At 44.9% G+C, this 17,231-nt stretch overlaps 1 protein-coding gene across 1 annotated transcript in view; it reads right to left on the bottom strand.

Moving 5' to 3' along the window:
* Nucleotides 1–14,034: 14,034 nt before the first annotated feature.
* Nucleotides 14,035–17,231, bottom strand: part of LOC143981579 (uncharacterized) — a 45,801-nt gene continuing 42,604 nt past the window's right edge. The window contains exon 7 of the mRNA XM_077479546.1: nucleotides 14,035–16,653. Within this exon, the coding sequence (XP_077335672.1) occupies nucleotides 16,646–16,653 (8 nt within the window). The 3' untranslated portion in view covers nucleotides 14,035–16,645. The remainder of the gene's footprint in view (nucleotides 16,654–17,231) is intronic.

Here is a 17,231-nt window from a genome sequence, read left to right as displayed (position 1 = left end):
CTTTTTTTGTAATTTTTATTAATTTTCAAATCAAGTACAAAATAATCGAGCATTAGAATAATCAATAAACAGAGGTGAATATAGATTATAACACAAACATTGACTACAGAAGACAGAGAATAACGTCCATATATGCAGGCACAAGGGTGGTCTGCATAACCATATCATGTAGAATGAATAATAAACAGTTTACTGAAACAAAAATGTCGTTTGACAAAAGGCCGTAGGCCAGAAAGAGTCAAAGCAACATAACATTCACATGGTCAACATGGTGAATCTCAGGGGTGGGTGGGTTACCAGGGATAGTACATAGAGAAGGTGAATAGGAGGGGGGGAGATGGGAATAGATGTCAGAAAGGGGATGTTACAACTGGCAGCTATGATCATGAAGGGTGTACAGGCAGGGGAGCCCCATAGCCCGACCGATCCCAAGGCCCCCATACCTTATCAAATTGGGGAACCAAGTCGTGCACCGGGGCCGTCAGGTATTCCATTCTCCGAATATCGGACACTAATTATAGAAATCTAGGCCATGGGGGAGCTGCGCCCGACAGCCAGCACAACGGGATAAGCCTCTTAGCAGCCAATAGAATATAGGAGACCAGCCTGTTTGTATTTTTAGGTAGGCCAGGAACAGGAAGACCCAACAAACAGTGTAAGGGGTCGATTATGAGGGACACCCCCCGTCACCTCCGCCACCAATGACCCCACCGATATCCAAAAGGGACGTATCAGGGGGCATTGCCAAAAAATATGAAACAGTGACCCAATATCAAGCCCACATCGCCAGCAGCGCGGCGAAACTGAGGGATCATATTTGTGGATGACATCGGGGGTCCTATACCAGAACATGAGGATTTTAATTGCCGTTTCCCTTTGTGTGACACACTTGGAGGATTTAAAGGTAGAGGACCAAATCCTATCCCATGTCTGTAGGGTGATAGGTTTGTCTAACAACCGAGACCACCTACCCATATACAGATGTGTAAGTTCAATTAAGGGGGTCGACTCATGGAGGATTCGGTGGATAGAGGAAATCAAATGTAGTTGGTGGGGTCCCTGAGCGCAAAGGTGCTCAAAAGCCGTGGGGTTACCAAGGATTAAAGTCGGAGACTTGGAGCTAAAGAGGTGCCTAACCTGTAGGTAAAAGTAAAATGAATGTTTGGGGATATCATATTTTCCACGTAAAGTCTCGAATGCATGAAGCTTACGCGAAACAGGGTGTACCAGGTTCCTAAGTTGGAAAAGGGGGGGGGTCTAGCCACGGGGAAATTCTACCCAAAAACAATCCATCGGGGATAATAGGGTTAAACAGCACATTCGTGAGGGGGGAGCAGGGTGAGGAAAGGGAGTACTTTTTGATGTACTTTTGCCACAGGTCCAGGGTAAAGGTCATTGGGGCCATACATTGACGTCTAAGGTTTGGGTGTAGTGGGGATGGAGCGCCCCAGATCAAGGAGCATGGGTGAACCGGATATAGGACCCTCTTCTCAATCGTGGCATTAAGAGAGGACCAGGTGGTAATAATTTGTAAATGTGTAGCATGGTAATATTTCACGATATCCGGAGCCCCCAAACCTCCCCGCTCCCTAGGGGCAAACACCACTGAGCTGGCAAAGCGGTGAGACCTATCAGCCCAAATAAATTTTAGAAAACGTCTTTGGAGAAGTTTAAGCTGTGAGGCCGGAATGGCAATCGGCAGTGTCTCAAAGTGGTAAAGCAATCTGGGCAAGACCGACATTTTTAGGGACGTTGATCCTGCCCAGAAGGGACAAAGGGTATCTGGACCAGGTCAGTAGGGAATTATTTATATCTTGGAATAGGGCAGGAAAGTTAGCACGAAAAGGTGGGAGTAGGAAGGAGTCCGAAAAAACACCCAGGTATTTGAGTGAGTCATTGCACCATCTATAAGGATAAGTTTCCTTCAACCTAGAGAGTTGTGTGGCGGGTATGTGTATGGGTAGGGCTTCAGTCTTTGAGGTGTTAACTTTGTACCCAGAGATACTCCCAAAGGATAATAATAGCTTATGCAGTGAGGGGAGAGGGGATCTGTGGATTGGTAATAGTTAGCAAGATGTCGTCCGCGAAGAGTGAAAACTTATACTCCCCCGGTCTCATCGCCACCCCACGGATATCTGGACGAGAACGTACGGCCTCGGCTAGGGGTTCTAGACATAGAATAAATAACAACGGTGATAAAGGACACCCCTGCCGAGTGCCATTCATCAAGGGAAAGCGAGGCAACAAGAACGACATCTGTACCTGGGCAGTAACCGTTGAGTACAAAGCCTCAAGCGCGTTTAAAAAGGGGCCATGAAAACCATAAACCTTGAGCGTGGCGAACATATAGGGCCAGCTAAGCCTATCGAAGGCCTTCTGGGCATCTAAACTGAGTAGGAGTGCTGATTTGTTGGTCCTGTCCAAAAGGCCAATCAGGTTGATTGTGCGTCGGGTGTTATCCCCGGCATGCCTGCCAGGGACAAACCCCACCTGGTCTCTGTGAACAAGTTTGGGGGCAAGAACTGATAGTCTAGAAGCAAGAATTTTTGTAAATATCTTGTAATCCGAATTTAGAGGGGCTATAGGTCTATAATTATCTGGAATGGAGGGGTCCTTACCCGGCTTGGGGATCACTGAAATAAAGGAGTGTGAGAAATGGGGGTGGGGAGCAGGCATGTACTGGCCATTGGGACAACCGGGAGTTTTCCGGTGGGCCGATGGCTCAGTGGGCCGCTCTGATGAAAGGGGGCTGGTTATGGGACACTCTGATGTAAGGGGGCTGCTGATGGGACTCTCTGATGTAAGAGGGTGCTGATGGGACACTCTGATGTAAGGGGGCTGCTTATGGGACTCTCTGATATAAGGGGGTGCTGATGGGACACTCTGATGTAAGGGGGCTGGTAATGGGACACTCTGATGTAAGGGGGCTGTTGATGGGACACTCTGATGTAAGGGGGCTGCTTATGGAACTCTCTGATATAAGGGGGTGCTGATGGGACACTCTGATGTAAGGGGGCTGGTAATGGGACACTCTGATGTAAGGGGGCTGTTGATGGGACATTCTGATGTAAGGGGCTGGTAATGGGACACTCTGATGTAAGGGGGCTGTTGATGGGACATTCTGATGTAAGGGAGTGCTAATGGGACACTCAAAATGTAAGTTGGCCGGTTTGGATGAAGTCCAGGGCCAAATTTCTGTCCCAGTCCAGCCCTGGTGGGGAGGTGTGCCTTTTAGTAGAGAATCAAGAAATTGGGACTTTTAAAGCACGCAAATATACAAAATTTAGAAAAATAGAAATTATTTATTGAATTAAAAATACATATGTGAAAAAGAGGGTAAAACCACAGTACATCAGTAACAAATATCAACAGAAGTAAATTGTCTCTCTACATGTTTCGCCGTTCACAGCTTCTTCAGGAGATTCTGTTACAATAAACTCTATGTGTATAGACTGATCACTATAATAGAAAAGTATACAAATCAAAAAAAAAAAACACAATGTAGAAAAAATAACATACAAAAGCAAAGCAGCAAACAACAATCCATAGAGATTTTAGTATCATAGACTGATAAACAATGAACAAGTAGGCATGTTCTAACCACGGCACCAACCTTCAAAGTTTAAAAAATACAGTCATCATCAGTAGTGGAGAAAGGGCAAGCAGGGTCATTTGGAAGCATCATAGAGAAGGGTAATCGACTGGAAAGAACAGAAAGTCCATCTAAATTGAAGGTAAAGATGCAAAAAACATGAGTATAAATAAATATTTGAACATTTGGACAGGAAAAAAAGAGAGAGGGAGGGGGTTGCAAAAGCAAACATCTTGATAGCAACAGCAGGTTATATTTGCTCCATTTGCAAGCAAGGGAAAAAAATTGACTTTTTGAATGAAAAAGACTCTCAAAGTATTCCAAAATTCCCTTTAAAAAAGAAATACAACTCCTGAAGAAGCTGTGAGCGGCGAAACATGTAGAGAGACAATTCACTTCTGATGATATTTGTTACTGATGCACTGTGGTTTTACCCTTTTTTCACATGTGTATTTTTAATTCAATAAATATTTTCTATTTTTCAAAATTTTGTATATGTGTGCGCTTTAAAAGTCCCAATTTCTCTCCTTCTATGATATTCAGGGACCACATGTTCTCTTGCTGCCTAATATACCCCACCCACTTTCAGAAGCCATTGTCATGTGATAATCAATGTTTTTCACTTTACCTGTCAGTCACTGGCATAGCATCAGGGGTCGCACAGGACAGGAGGGGCAGTGGGGCGGCATATACAGGAACGAATCCTCTCCATTTTACTCCAGCAGGAGCTGAAAACCAGCTTCTGCTCCTCTCCCTCCCACCGGCATTCAGTGCCTGCAAGAAGAGATTGGAGGGGATCTGTTGCTGTATATGCCACCCCTTATTTCCAGGTTACTCTTATTATTGCTGCTCGGGTCCCCTGTGTGTTTCACCGCACTGCTGGCTTCAACCTTCTCCTCTCCTTCTCCTCTCCTTCTCCTCTCCTGCCAGCAGCTGTGGGGAATGTTTCAGGATGGAGAGCGGGAAGGTAGTCATTTACCAGGCCCCTTCCTTTTGAACACAGTGAGCGGTTGTTACTGATCTCTCCTGAGTCCATTCACAACTGAAGCGTAGTGAACTATGTTTACTATGCTTCGGTTTGTGAATGAACAGGAAGCCGCTCAGCACAGAGCACTCCCCATCCATTCAATGTGCAGTACAGATGAGGCTGCAGAGAAAGTGACTGGGAAAATCTCTGTCCTGATATTTCATCAGAGCCCCCCAACAGGGCTCCTAGAAAGAAAACTATAAAAAGTAAAAAATAAGTAAAATGGTAAAAAATTATAAAATTTAAATATACTGACACCAACCTCTGCCCTACTGACACCGTCCTCTGTCCTACTGAATCCAACCTCTGCCCTACTGAATCCAACCTCTGCACTACTAGCACCATCCACTGCACTACTGACACCATCCACTGCTCTACTGACACCATCCACTGCACTACTGACACCATCCACTGCCCTACTGACACTGTCCTCTGCCCTACTGACACCATCCACTGCACTACTGACACCATCCACTGCCCTACTGACACTGTCCTCTGCCCTACTGATACCATCTTCTGCCCTACTGACACTGTCCACTTCCCTACTGGCACCGTCCTCTGCTCTACTGACACCGTCCTCTGCCCTACTGACACCGTCCTCTGCCCTACTGATACTGTCTTCTGCCCTACTGACACCGTCCTCTGCCCTACTGATACCGTCTTCTGCCCTACTGACACCATTCTCTGCCCTACTGATACTGTCCTCTGCTCTACTGACACCGTCCTCTGCCCTACTGACATCGTCCTCTGCTCTACAGACGCCATCCTCTGCTCTACTGACTGACACCATCCACTGCCCTACTGACACCATCCACTGCCCTACTGACACCATCCTCTGCCCTACTGGCACCATCCTATGCTCTACAGACACCATCCTCTGTTCTACTGACTGACACCATCCACTGCCCTACTGACACCATCCACTGCCCTACTGACACCATCCTCTGCCCTACTGGCACCATCCTATGCTCTACAGACACCATCCTCTGTTCTACTGACTGACACCATCCACTGCCCTACTGACACCGTCCTCTGCCCTACTGATACTGTCTTCTGCCCTACTGACACCGTCCTCTGCCCTACTGATACCGTCTTCTGCCCTACTGACACCATTCTCTGCCCTACTGATACTGTCCTCTGCTCTACTGACACCGTCCTCTGCCCTACTGACATCGTCCTCTGCTCTACAGACGCCATCCTCTGCTCTACTGACTGACACCATCCACTGCCCTACTGACACCATCCTCTGCCCTACTGACACCATCCACTGCCCTACTGACACCATCCTCTGCCCTACTGACACCATCCTCTGCCCTACTGATACCATCCACTGCCCTACTGACAACCGTCCTCTGCTCTACGGACATCGTCCACTGTCCCACGTTTTATTTTTTTTATACAGCTACATATATTTTTTTAAGTTTACCTTACTATTTAGTTAGGCCTTGCTACGTTATTTATTTGTTCTTTTTAACCTCCCTGGCGGTATGATTCAGTCTGGAATAAGGTGCTGAAAGTGGTACAATTATTTTGCATGGAAATCTGGCTTTTATTTTGTAGTCCTGTAATTCTTAGGCCGCGTACACACGGGCGGACTATCCGTCCAACTAAGTCCGTCAGACAATCCGACAGACAGTCCGTCCTACTTTTGAATGAACGGACTTGACCACACACGACGAACAGACAGTCCGCTGAAAGCTTGCGCGATGACGTGTACAGCACGTACGACGGGACTAGAAATACGACGTCCTATACACTGCAATGCAACCTTCGGCCGTGTAAATCCTTTCTGAGCATGCGCCATACTTAGTCCGTCGAACTAGCCTACTCACGAGCGGACTGTCCGCTGAAACCAAGTTTGGACGGACAATATTACGGAAATTCCGAAAGACTTAGTCCGCCAGACTGTCCGCTGAAAAAGTCCGCTGAAGCCCACACACAAGCGGATTGTCCGCTGAAACACGTTTCAGCGGACCAAGTCCGTCAGACAGTCCGCCCGTGTTTAGGCGGCCTTAGGAATAACGCTCTGAAATCTTTTCAAACCAGAGTCTAGCAGACATCCCGGATATGATAAAGTTTATAATATAATAAAGAATAATAAAAATTATTCAATAATGTAATCAAATCCCAAAAAAACTGAAAAAGGGACATGTTTTGGTTGCTATGGACAATCTCCAAATTCCAGGCAGAAAAAACAGTATTTATAATATAAAAGTGCATGCAGGGCATTGCACAGACCACTAGGGACAAAGGGTGTGTGTATTTTTTAATACAGCACTGTAATCTGTAAGATTACAGTGCTGTGTGTGTTTTGTGTGTTTTTACTTTTTTGAATTTTCCGCCGTTCTCCGCTCCCGTGCGTCGTAACGTCGCAGGGAACGGAGCTCGGCGGCATTCGGCACTGTGAATCGAGCGGAGGACGGCTCGATCAGACAGCGCGGGGGACATCGCTGGATCCAGGGGACAAGGTGAGTAACGCTCCCTGTGTCCTCCCCTGCATCGAGCGAAGCCATCCCGAGTCTGGCTTGGGGTTACCGCTCCTGTAATTAAAATCCCAACCCGAGCCAGACTCGGGATTACCGCTAGGAAGGTTAAAGGGGGCGCTGAACCCCTGTGATATTTGATCTCTTTCATGTTGTTCAGGTAGATCTACCCCTCTGCTCCAGGGTATTCAAAAGACTTTGAGAGGTATGTCAAAATGTGAACAGTTTCTCTAAAATCTTTTGAATTACCCTCTCAATATGTGAATAAAGATCTGATATACCTCGGTAGAGACTAAAGTATCTTGGTGCTCGGTGAAAGCAGCCGGTTATAGTGGGGGCCCCTTGGCAACTTTTGCATAGGAGCCCACAAGCATCAAGCTATGCCTCTGCTGTCAGTGGTCAGAATTTGATGGATCTCCTTCCTATCTATATCCCCCTATATACCTCCTCTCAGTCTTCTCCTACATATATCCCCCTATGTACCTCCTCCCAGTCTTCCCCTACATATATCCCCCTATATACCTCCTCTCAGTCTTTCCCTACATATATCCCCCTATGTACCTCCTCTCAGTCTTCCCCTACATATATCCCCCTATATACCTCCTCTCAGTCTTCCCCTACATATATCCCGCTATATACCTCCTCTCAGTCTTCCCCTACATATATCCCCCTATATACCCCCTCTCAGTCTTCCCCTACATATATCCCGCTATGTACCTCCTCTCAGTCTTCCCCTACATATATCCCCCTATATACCTCCTCTCAGTCTTCCCCTACATATATCCCACTATGTACCTCCTCTGTCTTCCCCTACATATATCCCCCTATGTACCTCCTCTCAGTTTTCTCCTACATATATCTCCCTATGTACCTCCTCTCAGTCTTCCCCTACATATATCCCCCTGTGTACCTCCTCTCAGTCTTCCCCTACATATATCCCCCTATATACCTCCTCCCTGTCTCCCCCTACATATATCCCCCTATGTACCCCCTCTCAGTCTTCCCCTATATACGTCCTCCCTGTCTCCCCCTACATATATGTATTATATGTGGTTTTAAGCCCAAAAACAAAAGTGTCATTTATTGCAACTTACAAATCATTAGATGTGGCGGCTGCATTCGTTTTCTTTTTTTTAGGCTCTTCCCCTCAGTTTTCACCTGGCGATCTGGCCAGTAACACACTTCCTGTATTGGACCGCCCCCCCCCCCCCCAACCCACTATGGATGAAAGTGCAACAGAGAAGACATCTTTGGACAGCAGCATTATCAGACTGGGGGGAGGGAAGTGTTATATGGACTAGAAGATTTAGATACACTAACACATTGAAAACAATCTCCAGCTCACACTTTATAATCACAGAAAACAGTATGTCTTAGCATTGGGAATGAGAGTTTTACATAAATAAATAAAAGCTGATCATTATAAGTACCCCTGCCAGTGGTAAATAGTTTGTCTCATCCCTGTAAACGGCTACATCTGTGGGACAGCCTGTTCTGCTGCAAAAAAAACTGACTTACTGGTTGGTTTGCCAGGTGAAAACAATTAAAGGAAAGCTAAAAAAAAAGAAAAATGCAGCCATCACATCTAAGGATTGAAATATAATAAATGTTAGCTTCTGGGTTCATTAGTGCTAAAAGTTCATATTTAGACCCTTGGGGCCAGCGTTTCCGATGTTAAAATCCATGTTGTTTCTTTCCTCCATTGTTCATGGTCAAATCCCTCTCTTCCAACTACTTTTTTTAATGATAGATTCTGTACATTTTTAATACCCGGGAATTGGGATTATGATACTCGGCAAAATGTTGAGCAATAGAGCCTTACATTTATGGGGGATAATATCTAATTTCCACAAGTTCATTTAAAACACTCTGATTTACTTTAACCCCTTCAACACCAGGCACCCCCCCCCCCCCTTCCTGCTCAGGCCAATTTTCAGCTTTCAGCACTGTTACATTTTGAATGACAATTGCGCAGTCATGCTATACTGTACCCATATGACATTTTTATCTTTTTTTTTTACACAACCAAAGCTTTCTTTCGGTGGTATTTATTCACCACTGGGGTTTTTATTTTTTTGCTAAACAAAATTAAAAAAAAAGACAGAACATTTTGAAAAAAAAAATGTGTTTTTAATTTGTTTATATTATAAAATGTTGCTAATAAATAATCTTTCTTCAAAAATTTAGGCCAAATAACATACAGCTACATTTCTTTGGTGAAAATAACACAAATCAGTGTATATTATTTAGTCGGTTGGAAAGTATCTGAAAATTGATCAGTCCTGATGTACTACTGACGGCCGATCTCATTTCTTGAGGCCCTAAAAATGCCAAAACAGTACAAATACCCCCCAAATGACCCATAAAAAAAAGTAGATAGTGCAAGGTATTTAGTAAGAGGCATGACAAGTTTTTTGAAGATGTAATTTTTTTGTTACAATTTTTGAAAAATAAAGACATTTTAAAAAATAGTGCAGTACAGCATTATCAGATGACTGGTGAGGCGGTGATCAGGGACACTGACTGGTGACAGTATGTAAAAAATAAATAAAGCAATGAATATTTTTTTTTTTTTTTTTTTTATTACTTTTTTTTCTTTTTTTCTTTTTTTTTTTAACATACTGTGACCAGATCAATACAGTGTTACCATAGTAACCATAGTTAGAGTAACTGCACTACTCTGGGGAAGTGATCAGGCTTTTTATGAATACATTATCATTGCTTATACCTGTGAATTTCACTGTTATGATCATCCATTGTAACTGCATGAAATCAATTCATTCAGTGTTTACTATTGTAGTTAGCTGTGATTGGCCACAGCTAATCACATGGTACAGATTGGCTGTGATTGGCCCTGTCTGTACCATGTGATCACTGTGACAAATCACAGAGATCAACACAATAGTCCACAATGGATGGCATGAATGAAAGCCACCCATTGTGTGTAATTGTCATGTGATCTGCTGTGATTGGCCATGGCGATCACATTGTACCGGCAGCAGCTGGTACACTGATCAGTCATCTGCCATTTCGGGGAGAACGTCATATGATGTCCTCCCGGAACGGTGAATGTCCGGCTCCGCCGTCATTTGTCTATAGGCCGGATGGGAACTGGTTAATAAACTTTGTAATATTTCTTTGCCACTCCATTAGTGCCATATTTGTTTCCTTAGTTTAAAGACTGCCCAATCTTTGTCTAATTAGGGATGAGTCAATGGTTGGGTCTGAACCTTGGTTCTGACCAATCTTTGGCTGGTATGTTTAATCAAGTGACCAAAGTTTTGCCCATTCCGTCTCCTGTTTAGCGGAAACCCGACAACATATATAGAAGTGATACTTCACTCCAAAGACATGATGGTAGGTTAATTGGCTTCTGTCCAAAATTGGCCCCAGTTTATGAATGTGAGTTGGGGACCTTAGATTGTAGGCTCCTTCAGGGTAGGGACCGTTGTGAGTGTGCGATGTATGTGTGGAGCGCTGCGTAAATTGACGGCGCAATATGGGTACCTTAAATAAATAGGGATAATTGTAGACTAACACCCACACTCACTCAGGTTGAACTAGATGGGCTGGTGTCGTTATTTAACCTTACTAACTATGTAACTATGTAACTATATTTCTATTGCTTCTAGGTATGACAGCTTTCCGTGGTTAATGGTTCCTAAGGAAACACAGGGTGCTACCACTAATTTTGTCCCTAGCAACCTTTAACTTCACTGACACATTGGCTTACATGGCCAGGAATCCCAGGGCACGTAATGGATTAAAAAAAAGAATACCACACTTAGTTTCCATCATGGGAGGCCCTTCAGGAGACACACAAGGTTCCCAGGCCGGAGGGCTTCCATTATTTGTAATTGCGCAATTTTTTTTTTTGGTCTGTTGTACTTTCACCTTTCCTTTTCGCAAGACATCTTTTGAGCATAGTTGTCTACATTCCCCGGGAGTCCCCTGGTCTCATCACTTGATGCATCTCTTAATGGTAGGTCATCCTTATCGACCCTTTCTTATGAGACCTTGGATCCAGTATTGAGGGGGAGGACTGGCGTAAGGCTTGGACAACGAAAGCAAAATGTTCATTCAATGCTACCACCCTAGAGGCCGCTAATAAAGTGCTCCTGCGGTGCTACTGGGTCCCAGCTAGGCTACATAGTTACATTAAAGTTGAATAAAGACACCAATCCATCCAGTTCAACTTGAGTGTCTACAATTATTCCTATCCCTGTACATTGCACATCGGTCCCTACCCTCAAGGATCCCACAATCCAAGGTCCCCATTCTTATACTAGGGCCAATTTTTGGACATTAGCCAATTAACCTACCTGCATGTCTTTGGAGAGACTTGCTCATGCTTATCCTGGCAGCAGTGACAGATGTTTTTGGAAATGTGAGGAATGTCCTACATGTATGGTAGTCTTGCCCATGCTTAATCGGCTTCTGGTCCAGGGTCTTTGGCCAGCTACAGACATTATTTCATATGATGGTCTGAAAGGATGCCTGGCTGGCTCTCTAATGCCACGTACACACGAGCGGATTGTATGGCGTACTTAGTCCGTCATACAATCCGACGGACAATCTGTCGTAGTTTCCACTGAACGGACTTGACCACACACGGATACTCAAACAGTCCGTTGAAAGCTTGCGTGATGACGTGTACAGCACGTACAACGGGACTAGAAATAGGAAGTCCAAGACACAGCAAAGCACCCTTCCGCCGTGTAAATCCTTTCTGGGCATGCGCCATTCTTAGTCCGTCGAACTAGCATACTGACGACCGTATTGTCCGCTGAAACCAAAGTATGACGGACAGATTTTTGGAAAAACCAAAATTCTTAGTACTCCGGACTGCACGCTGAAAAAGTCAGCTGAAGCCCACACACGAGCGGATTGTCCGCTGAAATGTGTTTCAACGGACTAAGTACGTCAAACAGTTCGACCGTGTGTACGCGGCATTACATTGCCCTATACCAGACCTCATTGCACGCTAGAAGAAGTTGCCACATAATTTTTTATCTCCACCAAAGAGCCATTGCCCAGGCCTGGAAGACTCCATCTTCTGCTTTCTAGGGGGTAAAAATCAGATGGAATGCTCTGCTGATTGATGAGCAATGTCCAGTATATTGAAGCATTCGCATGCAAAATTTTTGAAAATCTGGGAACCGTGATTAAGTTACTCCTTCCCCTCCCTGCCCTTGACTAGTTATGGTCGGCTTTAAACCTTGCTTGTACAGGTCCCACATCCATGGAACCCACCCTCTCTTGGGGCCCCTCTCCTCTTCTGTCTTCTTTTTCTTTTTCTTTTTTCTCAGTTTTCTCCTTCTTCTCTTCCTTCCTGATATGAGGGCTAGCAATGTAGACTGCTGTACTCCAGGGCACAGAAAAATATAGTCTATGACATATGTCTAATTTTTAACCTGGTCCTCTATAGTCCTGGTAACAGTTTTTTGTTATGTTTCTTTACATACCTGTTCAATGTCGCCCCTGCGTGAGCAAACCATGGCTTTTTATCACTCTTGAAATCTCAATAAAAATACTGAAACAGGAAAAAATAAAAATACCCCCGGCTGCTAATCCAGGAAGACCGCACCATTTTATCCCCTACTGGGGAGTCAAGCAAAATGCTCCCTCTAGTGTAGTGGGGGTCAAATTACTTGATAATAGGGGGATGCAAATGTGGCCACTTACATCACCCAAAGGGTCATACGTTATTTTTAGTGACTGCAATGCTACAGAAAGCTGTCAGAGACTGAAGATATGCAACAAGAGATGGTCAGAGACTGCAGACATGATATAGGAGCTGTTGGAGACTGTGCACATGCAGGGGTCCTAAGGGCCACACAGTAAGTACCATAGGACCAGAGCCCTAGTGGCTGCAGTGAAAAACAGTGGCAGTCCATCCATAGAGGGTGCACAGGTGCCAAGTCCCCTATCCTTGCATCTGGCCCCCTGATCTACATATCAGTGGTGCCAGACTATGGATTTCAATGTGGCTGAGGTGTTTTTTTTAAGCACCTGATTAGAGCCAGCAGCCAGGGCCGTCTTTAAGGCAGGGCAAAAGGGGCAGCTGCCCTGGGCCCTGTCATTGTTATGGGGGCCAAAGCAGCTGCCTCATAATTGCTAACTATCTCAGTTTAAATTCCCTTGTACCGTGAAGTTTTAATCCCGGGCTGAGTCCCGATATCGCAGTGTGAAGTGCTGATGCTAATGCTGCCCAGCTCTGCCCTATTGTTGTTTACAGATGACTCACCTACAGACCCTGTGTTTACATGTAAATAACCGGCATTCATAAGTAAACAGCTGTGGCCATTGGCATTGATATGTTAGTAAAGGCGGCATTCATATGTATATCATGCCCCCCTGCAGTGAGGAGATGATGTGCTGTAACCTCTAGCAACCAGAGAGTGAAATTGCATGGGGGGGCCCCAAGAACATTTTTGCCCAGAGTCCAATCAATATTAAAGACGGCCCTGCCAGCAGCTCTAATAGGCTTCAAAAAAGGGTGGGCTTGGAGCGCAGAGAATTGCGCTCTAAGCCCACCCAGGTGTGTGACCATAGTGAATTAATTTTCCTCCCCGCCCATTAGGAGACCTGTTTCCCGATTGGCCAAAGGGTCAGGTGATCCCATTGGATGCCTAGTGCTTTGGCAGAAGAGGAGACACACGGCGAAGGAAGCTGGAGGAGCAGACACCGGAGCTGCCGCGGCCGCTGCACCCAACTCTAGGAGAGAAGGAAAGGACACCACAGCCCCGCCACATGAGCGGGTAAGTGCCGGACCACCCGTGGAGGGAAGGTGTGTGATGTTTCAGTGCCATGCCACGCCACCAGGGGGGTGTTGTTTGCCACCCCCCCCCCAAAAGAAGAACTCACCAGCCAACGCTGGTGAAATATGAGCTGCCGATAGGACATATTCAGAAGGAAAAAGCTCACAGAAATCAACAAATATGTACATTTATTGCAAAATACATAAACACAAATCTCTATATTTAAAAAAATATGGATCAGCAAGAATGTAGAATATGAAAATCAATATAAAAATAACATTAATTATCCACCTATATAATATTACATATAATGAAGACGTCAATCACTCTTGTATCTTGCTAAATGCAAACACAGAAAGTAACACTTGATGAAAAAAAATCAGAATTAATCATGTCCTGTTAAAACATTTATAAACCTGTCATCAGACAAAGTTAGGTCTGTCCATCAGCCATCTGCTGTATTTGATATCAATAATAAGCAGTAAGAACTTTTCCCACTGACGGCACAGTCCTTATTGATATGCAGAGGAAAGGTAATTCACTCCTCCTGGTTAGGTCAGGCTCACAACAGTGGGTATTTGCATGGCCACGCCCTGGACGCGTTTCGTAATTCCGTCTTCAGAGGGTGTGGCTGCGCTACTCGACTGTGTGCTTAAGAAGTGAGAGGGGCGGACTATTGCACTGGCATCATCTCGGGCGCCATCAATACTTATCCCACCCACCTCCAGGACCTAACGTACAGGGGGTCCCCGGGTTACAAACAAGATAGGAACTGTAGGTTTGTTCTTAAGTTGAATCTGTTTGTAAGTCAGAACAGGTAAATTTTTTAAGTGTGGCTCCAGCCAAAAAAAATCGATTTTTAAGCTTTTTGGATAACATAGGGAAGGGTTATCACCCCTGTAACATTTGTTTAGCTGTCTGTGCCCCTGTACAGAAGATTTCACCTCACTTTCTGTCCCAATGATAATTGGATTTTGAAAATTTTGGGCTGTTAGGGAAACAAGGATTGGTGATAAAGCATCAGTGGAGACACCTTTTTCCCATATTAACTCTTAGCCCTTGTACACACGGTCGGAGATTCCGACAACCAAATCTGTCGGATTTTGTCCGACGGATTTTGTCGGAAACTGTTACATACACACGGTCGGACAAAGTTCTCGGAAAATCCGACGTGATGACGTTATTTCGTTACGACGGGACTACGTTCAGGCTAGTAGCCAATAGCTTTGATGTAGGAATTTGATCTGAGCATGCGTGGCACTTTGTCCGATCGGAATTCTCTACACATGATCGGAGTATGTCCGATCGGAGCATTTTGTCGGGAAAATTTTACCAACAAGTTGGAAAACTTGATCCGTCGGAAACAGTCCGATGGAGACCACACACAGTCGGAATATCCGACAAAACGGTCCGATCGGACACATTCCGTCGGAATCTCCGACCGTGTGTACAAGGGCTTACAGGAGAGAATTTCCCTTCCTAGAGGTAGATTTCCTCTTACTTCCTGTTATCTCCCTCCGTTTGTAAGTCAGAGTCGTTTGTAAGTCGGATGTTTTTAAGTAGGGGACCCCCTGTAATGGTTATGAAAGGGGAAAACCAACTAACTACAAAAGCTTACTTTAAGGGTACCGATAGGAAAAGTTTTATTTCAAGTTCAAAGTGGCCATCACCCACGATGGCTGCGCAACATCCCCAAAGGGCAGTTCACAAGAATACAATATATATTGTTGTATCTGCAGTTCAAGGTGCCTGCGTTCTTCACCCCTGCCTTCTGTTCCTATATGAGACTGTGTTATTGGATGTTACTACTGCAAAATAAAAACTTTCAAAAAGGACTTTATTGGTGTCAGCGTCCAAGTTGTTGGGTACCAACCCTGAGAACCCCTAGACGTGGAAGAACAAGCCAAGCAGAGGTAACCGGTAAGCCCAATAAGCCAAGGCCGCCCTGCAAAGGGTTATGGCCGCTACATTTGTAAGTGCAACTTTTACTAAAGCGTGCGAGTTTATTAATAAAGGGTATAACACTATGGAAGCCTTCGTTTGTATCCTTACATGCAAATACCCACTGTTGTGAGCCTGACCTGACCAGGAGGAGTGAAGTGTCTGTGCAAGAAAAGCAAGCAAAGCATTGTTGTTAGTAGCTGTAAGTGCAGTTAATTTCATATCCATTGAGTGCTGGGATCAGGACTACTTAGTATTTCTGATTTAATATAAAAATAATATTACAATTCACATTACAATAACTCACAGCATGTTTTACCTAAACCTGCGCTATAATATTCGCTAAGCTGCCTCCATATACTACCCTGTTTCCCCCGAAAATAAGACCTAGCGTGATTGTCGGTGATGGCTGCAATATAAGCCCGACCCCCCAAATAAGCCCTAGTTAAAGTCCTTGTAGGTCTTATTTTCAGGGTAGGGCTTATTTCCGGGGGAAACAGGGTAGGGCTCACTTGGGGGGTAGGGCTTATATTGCAGCCATCACCGCTAGGTCTCATTTTAGGGGGAAACAGGGTATGGAGGCACATAGACAGACACGCACCTAGATCCTATGTAGCATTGTAACCGATGCAGCAGATAAAGATAGAAAAATGGAAGATCCCAGCAGCAGATAGGAGGATGTTGTGTTGCAGTGGAGCTATGAATTCATATTGCAGGTTGTTGGAGTACTTCACCATCTTCATTGGGCATCAGAGAGCCAGAAATGTGGTGAACATGTGTCACCTCTTGAGGGTTCATTTGTTGCTTCGTAAGTAAGGCATTGTTGTAATTCACATAAATGTCACACAGCTGAGGAGAAAAAGAACGGACAATGACATTCTATAGAGCGCAGCAATTATTAGACTATAGGGGGGGGGGATGCATCAAAGCTGGAGCAGATGGAATCTGCAGCACTTGTGCATCACCAATAAGCTTGTTCAGTTAAACGTTGAAAATGTAAGAGAGAAGCTGATTGGTTGCCGTGCATAAGAGAACCAGATTCTGGCTGCTCCAGTTGTGATAAATGTTCCTTCATATATATACAGTGGCGGCCCGTAATGCAGGGAGTAGGGGAACTGCCCCCCTATCTATGCATCCAGCCCCCCAATCTACATGTGGGGTGCCAGGCACATGGATTCCAATGGGGTTTTTAGAGGCTCTAATCGGCTTCAAAAAGGGTGGGCTCGGGGTGAACTGACCGACCGGAGAGGGGGGTGGCTGTGGATGCATTGCTTGCGCACCCCCCCCAAAAAAAATATACCACCAGCCACCACTGTCTATATGCATCACAGAAAAAATTTTCTCCTGCGCTAGTAGTATTTTCCTGGTGGTAATATTATTATTATTATACAGGTTTTATATAGCGTCAACAGTTTGTGCAGCGCTTT

The sequence above is a fragment of the Lithobates pipiens genome, unplaced genomic scaffold (assembly GCF_037356315.1).
Source record: "Lithobates pipiens isolate NorthernLeopardFrog02 unplaced genomic scaffold, aLitPip1_a1.2 Scaffold_16, whole genome shotgun sequence".
Classification (NCBI taxonomy): domain Eukaryota; kingdom Metazoa; phylum Chordata; class Amphibia; order Anura; family Ranidae; genus Lithobates; species Lithobates pipiens.
The sequence above is the reverse complement of the archived record's forward strand: the minus strand, read 5'-3'. Positions and strand labels throughout refer to the sequence as shown.